This window comes from Maniola hyperantus, chromosome 25 (assembly GCF_902806685.2).
Source record: "Maniola hyperantus chromosome 25, iAphHyp1.2, whole genome shotgun sequence".
In the NCBI taxonomy this organism is placed as follows: Eukaryota; Metazoa; Arthropoda; class Insecta; order Lepidoptera; family Nymphalidae; genus Maniola; species Maniola hyperantus.
In genome coordinates, this window is record NC_048560.1 from 5500542 (window position 1) to 5511700 (window position 11159).

At 36.3% G+C, this 11159-nt stretch overlaps 1 protein-coding gene across 1 annotated transcript; it reads right to left on the bottom strand.

Moving 5' to 3' along the window:
* Nucleotides 1-164: 164 nt before the first annotated feature.
* On the bottom strand, nt 165-11159 carry LOC117993803 (zinc finger protein 726-like). Its single transcript, XM_034981666.2, has 4 exons — nt 10828-11159; nt 8853-9231; nt 8125-8300; nt 165-6814 (listed from the first exon to the last, which is right to left on the bottom strand). Exons 2-4 carry the CDS (start codon nt 9181-9183, stop codon nt 4772-4774), a joined length of 2550 nt encoding a protein of 849 aa, XP_034837557.1. The 5' UTR covers nt 9184-9231; nt 10828-11159; the 3' UTR covers nt 165-4771.

Genomic DNA, 11159 nt, shown 5'->3' on the forward strand with positions numbered 1-11159 from the left:
CAACGCAAAATATTTGTTTTAAAAATGTATACTAAATGAAAATCTAGCCAAATTAAAAATATGAAATACATAAGTTATTTTTTAACTACCCACTAAAACAAATATTTTGTTCTTGAGACCACTAAACAGTTTTTGTTTAAAATTTCATTACGTCTTGTGATTTTTACGAAATAAAAATACATTTTTAATATTTAATATGCCTTTTATTTACTCATATTATATTTTTGGGGCTATCCATGAATAGATAATTGGTATGTCACACATAAAGAGTCATGAAATGTTAACATCGCCTATTTGTAATGTTTTTTTTTTAAAGAATATTAGCCATGTTAAATGACTAATATTCCCCTTTCCCCTCCAACTAAGCGTCAAGCTTGTGCTAGGAGTAGGTACGACAATAGTGCAACGGGAGGGGTTTGAACCGTCGACCTTTCAGTTTTCAGTCCACTCCTTTACCCGTTGAGCTATTGATACTATTGAATGACAAACTGAAAAAAATTGAATCTAACAAACTTATTGAAAAATCCTATTGTAATGTAAAAGATTATATTGAAATGATAAGAAGCTTGGGAATATTTGCTTGACAGCTTTGATATAGTTCTAATAAGAATAAGGCGACGTCCTAAAGCAACGCGATTACGCGATCATCGCGGGAGTAAGCGATGCGACCATCGAGTGCTCACGATTCGCGTTGTATTAGGACGACGCGACGCCGCCTTAGTGATCTTGAGAAATGGGGGTACGAGTTTGTTGTGGGTTCTTTTACAAACTAGGGGGCGTCCGGAACCCTTGTAGCTTTAATTATCACATTTGCAATAATATCTTACAAATTCGGCATCACTATTAATTGTTTCTGCGAAGCAATTAATAGTGATGCCGAAGGATCCTCTACCGTGCCCCGAGGCCTTACACAGATTTTTGCGTGTGATATAATTTAAGGATGGCCCCTTAAAATATAGCTACACTTTTGCCTTATCCTGCCTTTTAAATAATTTATTTACAATAACAGGCACTGGTATTATAACAATTTAAATAACCTAATATTTGAAATACTACACGTTGACTTTCAATCAACGATTCTTAAATTTTAGGCAACTCTTAAGACAAATCTAGCAAAGTAAGGCTTAGTCGATATACAATCGATTCGAAATATTGCGCGCAAAATAAGTAATTCAATCTGAACACGAGGTGTATGACTGCGCATTTTACAAAAATAGATTTCTCAATATAAATACCTGATGGATTTCAACAAGGCGTGTGTACCCATTTAATCCTTTAGTCGGCTAAGACCACAACACTGCGATGCGACGACGGGTCGTAATAATCTACGACGTCGCACAATGCACTGTGCAAACCGATGCGGTGCTGCACCGTACAAACTTGCGATGCGACGACGTATTCCTACTCAGTCGTTATCCACACCTCTATATATGCCATTCTGTGCTGTGTGTGTCCTTTGATGCGTCTTTAACGCAATAAGATGTGATACGTGTAGTGCGGTCCATGGCTCACTAGAAATTGATGGTCAGAGTTTTTCGTACGATGCCATAAGCCATGATCTTTTTTGCGATGCGCCATCGTTTTTGCCATGCGATGTCGCACCGCAGTGTTACGGCCTGCGCAAACCGCCATGTAACAACTTCAGATTGGACTACTTGTTTTGCGCGCACTATATTAATATCATCTTATTGTCACAGTCCTACCTATGTATACATTACAGAAATGTATCAACGTTTCATTTAACTATAGGTATTTATATTTTTGAAAGATTTTTTAAACTAGCAATAAATATGCTGTGAAACAACAAATGGGTATAGTCCGCGACAGGTTGAGATTGGGGTATGAGGCGGGAGGACGCCCCGCACACCTGCACCTCACCCGCGCCGAGTTAGCGCGGGTGTGCGGGTTCCCTCCCCGATTGCCATTTCAACCTATCGCGTACTATAGTTGGTACAGTTGACGTCACGAAAAAAGCTTTGTGTGCTTAATATGAGATTTGACACATCATCAACGTTGATAAAACTCGCGTAGATAAGCGCCGCGAGGTCAATGCCACGTCGTAGGCGGGGCAACAACCCTGGGTTTTGCACGCTATACATTGCGGGTTTGAAAAATACTAAATCACTAAAACTACAAGTATGTATAAGGCAATAATTTATTGGTATTACATTGTAACTAGGTAGTATAATAATGGTGCTGATTCTGCCGTCTTTCTCTAAACTAAATTTAGAGTATGTGCATCTTTTTCTTTTCAATATTGCTAAAACAGGACGGGACATAAGTTTTACATTTAAAGATTAAATTTGAGTGCACGCTACAAATTTGAACAATAGGCTCGCGGCTGGCAGTCAAAGTCACGAGGTTTGACAGCTCTAAGTTAAAAAACTGTCAAACTGTCTCTGTCCTTTTCATATCACACTAGTAAGTAGATGATGGGCATACTCTAAAATTTAGTTATGCTCAGAATTAGTACCAATAGCGTTTTTGCTAACGTTCTAATTACACCCTGTATAGCCAGTGCTGCTACGCGCATACGTGACACAAATGCATACGAATTTGTCTTCACCTTTAGAATACAAATATATTCCGAAGAATATTCCGAAGAGGTAAAGCTTGGCCTACAAATGTACAGTGCGACAATGCTCTCTTGGCACTTTAATGACATTGAAAGGGGGGCGCTGTTCGAGAACAAAGGCATAGAATATTCAAACAAGAACGAAGGGGACACTTGACGGCAACGTTAGTTCCGATTTTCACCACGCGCCAAAATAGCCTAGTCGCACTGTATGAGTTTTATAATGTCTTTTCCCGAAACCCTACCTATACAAATAGCTAATATCTGCCATAAGAGTTACAGAAAACGTATTTTTTTTTTAAACAGACTAGTTTTAACGCAGGCAATAACCAAAACAAAACACCCACAGTACCTACTATACCAATTTAACCTATTTAATAGTCACCGCCAATTTAATAGTCGTCCATGAACTTAATCGCAAGACGCGTTGCAATAGCATGGCGTCCGTGGGGCGCGTGACGCTAGCGGAACACACCCCGCGTTCGCCATCTACATTAGTGTGAGTGCTACACTCGGAACAATACCTGCGCGATCTCGCACTTGTCAGACGCGACTATTTTACTGGCGGGAACTTATACATTTCATTTATTCAGTGCATTCCCCCGAAAAAAATTGAACACGCCGTTGTCGTCAGCCGGTGTCGTCACTTTGTGATGTGCGGTTGCGACGTGTTGAATTTCCCAGAAAGAAGGATTTTATTACAATATTTGGCTATTATAGAGTTTGAAAAACTTCGCCAGTTCTTCTAATATTACTCGGCCTTCAATTGCTTTATTTCAGGCCTGGAAAGCAATGTACTTTTATAGCACTGTGACCAAAATGAAGTGTAACATTGAGGCTAATTCCGTTGTACACAATGTCTAAACTAAAATGGCACGTCTTAATCTATTGCTATCCCTTTCATAATGTTGAGTCTTATCTGTAATCTTATTGTTGTAATGTATTTTTATTTTGTCACATATTTTTATAAATGTTGTGTTAACTTATAAATGGCGACTACATTTAGTAAGTTATATTTTCAGAATTAAGTAATTTTTTTTTAATGTATTAGTGTAAGTAGCCGATAGTTAACCTAATAAATAAATTTAAAAAAAAATGTTGCTTGCGGAAAAGGGTAGCACTAAATTTAGACCTGTTAATTTAGTTTAGTTTAGAGATTGTGTACACAAGAGAATCGACCCCATTGTAATAATAAGGCTGGAGAGATACTCAACACATGCCACCCGACTAGAGGCCACGCTACGCAATAGGGACTTGGACTGTTTTAAGAAAAGTATCTCAGCTTATTGCTTACATAACTAAAATGCTGCTAAAATATATTCCCGCCGAAATTACTCTTATTTTTATTTTAAAAAATTGAAAAAATATTTGTCATTTATCACATTTGGTTGTCTTCCATTACATCGTGACGTTAGTAATTGTTAAAAACAAGGAATAATCATGATTTCTATTTAATTATTCTCTTCAATAATGATTTATAGCCCCACTAGCTGATGCCTACGACTTCGTCAGCGTGGATTTACGTTCTTCAAAATCCCGCGGGAACTCTTTGATTTTCCGGGATAAAAAGTAGCCTATGTGTTAATCCAGGGTATAATCTATCTTCATTCTACATTTCATCCAAATCCGTCCAGCAGTTTTTGCGTGATTGAGTAACAAACATCCAAACATCCACACTTTCACATTTATAATATTACTAGCTGATGCCCGCGACTTCGTACGCGTGGATTTAGGTTTTTAAAAATCCCATGGGAACTCATCAATTTTCCGGGATGAAAAGTAGCCTATGTCCTTAAGGCCCGGGATATAAGCTAACTCTGTACCAAATTTCATCAAAATCGGTTGAACGGTTGGGCCGTGAAAAGCTAGCAGACAAACAGACAGACACACTTTCGCATTTATAATATTAGTATGGAAGTATAGATTAGGATAAACTACCGCTATACAAAACATCACACCATTTTATTACTACAGTGCAAGACTATTCAAATGAAACTATAGTAGGTAGGTAAATTTTCAATACGAATTGTTTGGATACGTAGCCGGCGACGTCGCCATGGCGTCCCATTGTGTCAGCGCTCTCAAATACCACGATGTTCAACTAAACAGGCGTGGCATAGCGAGTGGCGTGTTGCGAATATGATTCTACCAAAATACTTAAACATAATTTACAGACAATTGATGGCAAGAGTGGTGTCACTTAAAGAATATCCTAGTAGGTGTGTCTTCATTAGGGAATTCTATAAACGGATGAGTTTCCTTGTGTTCAAACATTTTCTTCTCACTCGCAAACATATCACCACACACATCACAAATCACTTCCACTTCTTCCTCTTTGGAACAACTTGGTTCTTCTCTTATCTTCTCTTTGTGCTCTTTTATCTTCTCTCTATGCTCTTTAATCTTTTCTTTATGTTCTTTTCTCTTTTTAACTTCCCTATTTTCCTGTTTTGACTCTCTTTTTTTAGAAGTAGACTCTTCCTCAATCAAATGTTTCCCCGTTAACAGATACTCTTTCATATTCCCATGTTTTATCGACATCTTGTGGTGTTCCAATCTGTTTTCTGAACTGCACTGGTATTCGCATATGAAACATACGAATTTCATATCGCCTGTATGGATTTCGGAATGTGCCTTCAGCTTTTCGGGGGTAGCGAAACGAAAATCGCAGAATTTACAAGGGTGCTTTCTTTCCGGGGAATGTAAACGCATATGTGAAGTTAAGGCATTCATATCTTTGCACATCTTCCTACATTCGACGCACATCACTCCTTTTTCTTGAAATTCACTTTCCTCCAAGCTTTCGCCAAAATGAGCTTCATGTATCCTTTTGTGAGATGTCAACCCTTTTTGACTTATGAAAACTCTTCGACAATCCTCACATTGAAACTGGTCCTTGTCTTTCACATCTGGGCTGTGTATCTCAACTTGATGCATCGCAAATTTATCGGCCTCATGAAACTGCTCATTGCAATCCTCACACTTCCAAGCTTGAACTAACTTTGAAAATGCTTCCAATACATCTAAAACAGATTGCCCTTCCACTTCTGGATGAAAAGCTTTAGTGTGATTTCCGAAATCAATAATCTTAGCGAAAGTTCCTTTACAATGAGGACAAATATACGGTTCTTGGTGGTCGTCCATAACATGATATTTAAGATCTGATAGCTCCGAAAAACTTTTGGAACACATAAAACATCTTAATTTGTGTTTCCCTTTAACGAATTCGGATATAACTTTGTACTCCATCAGTTGAACTTTTTGGTGTATTTGGAGATGCTTGAATAGCTCTTTACGCGTGTTATAGTCTGTAGGGCAGAATTTGCAAGGGAACCGTTTTCTGTGTAGCCGTCGTCTATGCGCTGCCAATTCTTCTTTATCTTTAAACTGCTTAGTGCACGATATACATTGGAACACGTTCGTATCTGTGGAAACTTCGTGAGATCTCAAACATGCTAGCAAACTAGTTTTCCTCTTAAATACTTTCCCACAAATACATTTATGACCCTCCATTTGTACTTCAGTAGATGGTTTTTCTAACTCCTTTTTAAGGTTAAGGATTTTCTCCTCAGTTTCCTTTTTGATGGTCGCCAATTTCTCTTTTCTTTCCTTTTTCGAAACGGGTTTTTTGTCACCCTTTACTTTATCACGATTCTCTGCCCTGTCCGACCTTTCCATTCTTTTCTTTAGCGCATTTACATCAATTTTTTTCACCCTTTTCTGCACACCATACAACCTTTTCTCTAAATTCGCCTTTTTCGTCTGTAAACCTTTTAGAACACCTATCGCCCTTCTCTCTATCGTATCGTGGACTTTCATGTGCTCCTTTAAACTTCGTGATTTCGAATATGTTTTAGGGCACTTTTCGCACTGGTGTACTTTGCGTACATAATCACAATGTCCTTCCTTTAATAACCCATAAGCTTCTTGTTCTAGCGATAATACATTACCCGTTATAGAGTTAAGTTGGAAGGATTCTTCGTACAAATTATTTTCTGTAGAATAATTTGTGGGTAAAATTTCTTCTGGATTTCGAACAATCGGTATTTTTACACCTCGTACCATTGGATGTATTTCCATGACTAGTGTTTTTGTAGTTTCAGCTTGTATGATGCCTGAGTATGGACTGGTTATGGTGGAGGTTGTATTGATTACCTTATTTGATATCAGGTTGGTTTCAGTTACTGTTACATCTGATTCCTCTTTGATGACTCTTCGTAAATTGTCTTTCGGATGTACCTGAAAGAGAAAAAAAATCTAATTTTCACTTTACAGTAATGTGACGACCTTGACACAGTGGTGAGCGCTGTGGTCTTATTAGTGGGAGTTCCCGGATTCGATTCTTGACAGGGGAAATTTGTGTTTTTATAATTTCTAAATTTTCTCTGCTTCGGTGAGATTGCAGTCACAGGATAACTTGTATCTGAATCAATTATTTAAATCGTAGGTGCTAAGTTACTAATAAATAAATAAAATAAAATAGCCTTTATTCTCTGATACAATAGTTATACATCTTATATTAATAACTACCCGTATTACTAATTTCTTATTTCCTATTATTTAATTATCCTATCCTACATAATTTATTCTAAAAAAATTGGTAACACCAGCAATTTACAGATCAGGTTGTTCTCTTTGGACATAGGCCTCCTCTAGACTTCTCCATTTTTCCCTATCTAACGCCAATCCGCGCCAACCCTTTGGCAGGTCATTCTCCTATCTCTTCTGTGGCCGTCCTCTCGCTCTCTTCCCATGGGAAGAGAGCTAAGTTACTATATAATTTAAATTATAGGCGGCTACATCGACAGATATGTTGTGCGTAAGAACTTAGAAGAGAACTAACAGCTTGTAAAAGAAACACAAAGCTAAGAAAAAAAAAAGATCAAGTGTAAGAAAACATAAATATTCAACCATAAATTAATGCTTGACTTCTCCAATTTGAGAGTCAAGTGATTTGACAAATTTTTTTTTAATTCTCCAATTTATTATGATGATATAAGTCCCGCAAATTGCTATTGCGCTGGAACCATGTCTCATTAACATCGAAATGACGTCATTTGACGTATATTTAAGTAACAATATATCATCAGCTCGAAACTTCAGTCTAGTGCTGACGTCAATAATATGGCGGCCACGCGCATTAGCAATTTGCTGGACTTATAATACAATGAAAATACAATAAAAATCTTTTTTATTCAAATAAACTTTTAAGAATACTTTCGAATAGTCTGATGCATCTACCACTGGTTCGGAATGCCTTTCCTACCGAGAAGAACCAGCAAGAAACTCGGCGGTTGCTCTTTTCAAATATTTGATATAGGTACAAGATTATGCCATGTATAAAATAGTATTTGCAGTCTTGTGCGTTGCTGGAACGAGCTGCAGGTCAAATCCACGCTCTTTTATCATTTAGATAATTTTCAATTGTGTAATATGCTTTTTCAGGAGCATATTTTTAATAGATTTTTTAAACTTGTGCAAAGGTAAGTCCAAAATAGTTTGCGGGATTTTATAATAAAAGGTTATAATGATAATGATGATGTTGTTACCTCATCACGTTCATGTTTAATGTCAATGTCATCCTGCAAGCACGCTTCAACATTGTTCAAAGCCCTGGCCTCATCGCTGTCCATGGTAGACCCATCATCAATGCTCGGGTACTCTTCAGCCAAGTTCTCAAGTTGTTCCATTTTCACATCTGCATTCTTTGAAAAATCACTTTGTCCTGTAATATAAAAAATCGATCAAGTACGATTTGGATTCACACACAAAGGGTTCAGTACCATCATACAAGAAATAACATTTTTATAATTTTCATAACAGCCATTTTGAAATTTTTCATTATTTTGTTGTTATAGCAGTAAGAAATAAGTATTCTGTTAGAATTAATGGTAACTGGGCGCGTTTGGAACCCTCGTAGCTATAGTTTTAAGTTTGCGTAAAAATTATCACCACTATATCGTCCTACAAATGCAACAACCGACTATCAAAAAGTGTAATTTATTACCTATTTTGAATAGACCATTTGATTTGATTTGATGGTCATAGGCAGACATCGCTAACTTTCAAAGTTGTGTGTTTTAATATCACTTTCTTTAATGGTGAAAGAAAACATCGTGAGGAAATCTACATGAGAGTTCCCCTATGTTCTCAAAGGCCAATGGCCAATATGAACTATTGCTTAAAGGGTTCTAGGCTCAGTGTAAGATGAAATCCATGCTCAGTAGTGAGCCGGTGATGGGCTAATAAAGATGATGGTTAAAAAAGTCATAATAACCTGTAATACTTTCCAGATGCATGACTAGTTTATTAGACACAGCCTCAGTAATATCTTGTGATGATTTTTCAGTGTTTTCATGATCTGCATCATAATTTGGCGGCTCATCTTCAAAGTTAGGTGTTATGAATTCCTCTTTAATATTGGCTTGATCAATTTTCATACTATCTTCTAGATTTGAAATGTCATAATTTTTCATACTATCATCGGAAATGTTGCCATAGTTATATACAGGTTCTAAGTCTAATGTTATGCTAGAGGTGATTTCTTGTTTAATTGTATTTACAGTGTTGCCAGCAACATATGTTTCCCATTGATTTTGTGGATCCATTTTGTAGGAATTATTTGTTTTTCATTTATACTCTGTTTTTCATAATTCCTGGAAAGATAACTATAAATGACTATTACAGTATTACATAAATATAGTAAGCAGTTACACTCATAGATTCATAACAGCTATTCTATAGGGACAAGAATAAGTGCACCTACCTTTCCACTGGAGAGGTAGGTGCATCTCTCTAGAAGGTGGTAAAGATAGCTTTTCCATTGGAGATGACTACATGTCTACATGTGTCTATTTCCACTAAAGCTAATAAAGACAGAGCCAACGTGTGCCAGACCTTCGTTATTTTATAAAAGCTGAAAGTTTCTCTGCATATTGTCCCCAACACAGGGAGGAACCTTTGTTTGGATCATGGTGGCTTTGGGAGATAACAGGTAATAAAGGTGTAGAAAAAATCTAACTTCAAAGTATAAAGTCTAATTTTTTTATATTTTCTTCAGAATAGTATGAAAAATCATGTCATGCATTGCCAGACACTTAGGCTCGGTTGTTTCAAACCGTATGTTGTCATTACATACATTTGGTAAAATGGTTAAAATTCTTTTAACGGTTACGTGTCTGTTAAAATTTGCTGAAGCAACCATGCCTTAGTGTTGTGACAACCCCTTGCCAGACACTTTTGAACTTTGGTGGGTATGACAGAGTACTGTAACTTAGCAACATATCACATCTCTTAACGTTCACCACGTTAACGTTGAAGCAATCCAGCTGCTTGACATAACGGAAACAGTGAGAAGACTAAAAAGGACCAAACCTTTTGAGTTAGAGTATAGTGATAAGTGATAGTGTAAGTGCTGAAAGAACACGTGAACAAAGTGTAATATCAAATCAAGAAAGACTAAGATGCGTCAGTGGACAATTTCTTAGTATATAAGATAATTTATGAGTTTAGGTTAGAATAAAATTACTTATTAGTCATACATTAGGCTAGATCGTAATATAATTGAGTAGCTAATTGGCACTCAACAATAAGGAAAAAAAAAAAATCACATCTCTGGTGGAATTACAGCCTAAATCCAAGATCTAACATAATATTTATGCTACTAGAGATTTCCCCACCGTGACATTTATGTAGATATGGTTGAAAAGGATAAAAGTAACCCAGTATTTTTCACCAGATAGTATTACACTTCTAAATTTTATTGAAAATGGTTAAGTACATTGATCATCAAGTTACTTCTATGTATCTCAATAACTGAACTACAGTACGCGGCCGAGAGTAATGTACATCGACCTTTAGAATGAGATACCAGATTTGTAGAGCACTGTCTCTGTCGTTGAGACAGACAAAACGTCATATAGGTATTGAGTAACAGAGACAACGCTCTACAAAGCCGATACATCATTCTAAAGGCCGATGTACATTATTTTCGGCTATACTGTAAGTAATTTCAGATTTAAAAATGACTTGTTTCTTTTTATTCCATTTGACAATATGAACTCAAAATTACTTTACAAAACCAAGCATTTGAATTACAAGATAATAATATATAAAATATTCACGGTGGTTTTAAATACATAACCTATCAGTAGGACGAAGAACTAAGTAAGTTTTAAACTCTAATAAGATTGAAGAAACTAAGTAGGTAATATAAACTCTAATAAAATTGGGTACCACATTGCAATACTTACAAATATTTCACTATAGTTGTTATTATTCAAATAATAAGCTATTGCCGTAAAGTTCCAGTGTTCGAAGGGTTTAGTTTTTAATCCAAGATCAGTCCAATTATCCATTGAGTTTCAGCAAATTGGTTGCGTATGGAAATGCCGGAGGTAATTACTTTGAGATGTACCGAAAGTAATTTATTACCATAGTGCGCCGCAAATGTGATGAAATATCACCAAAATGTTTTAGAGCTTCAATTTTTAGCGAAATTAACAAATTAATTTACAGAAAACAATAAATACAGCTAAAAAATGTAAACATTAATTATTTTGTTGACGCAAAAAAGTTGTTTTAT

Coding starts and splice junctions, on each gene's coding strand:
- LOC117993803 (XM_034981666.2), bottom strand. CDS start 9,183: ATGGATCCACAAAATCAATGGGAAACATATGTTGCTGGCAACACTGTA. Junction 8,301..8,852: donor GCATCTGGAAAGTATTACAG/GTTATTATGACT, acceptor TTTATATTACAG/GACAAAGTGATTTTTCAAAG. Junction 6,815..8,124: donor TTAAACATGAACGTGATGAG/GTAACAACATCA, acceptor TTTCTCTTTCAG/GTACATCCGAAAGACAATTT.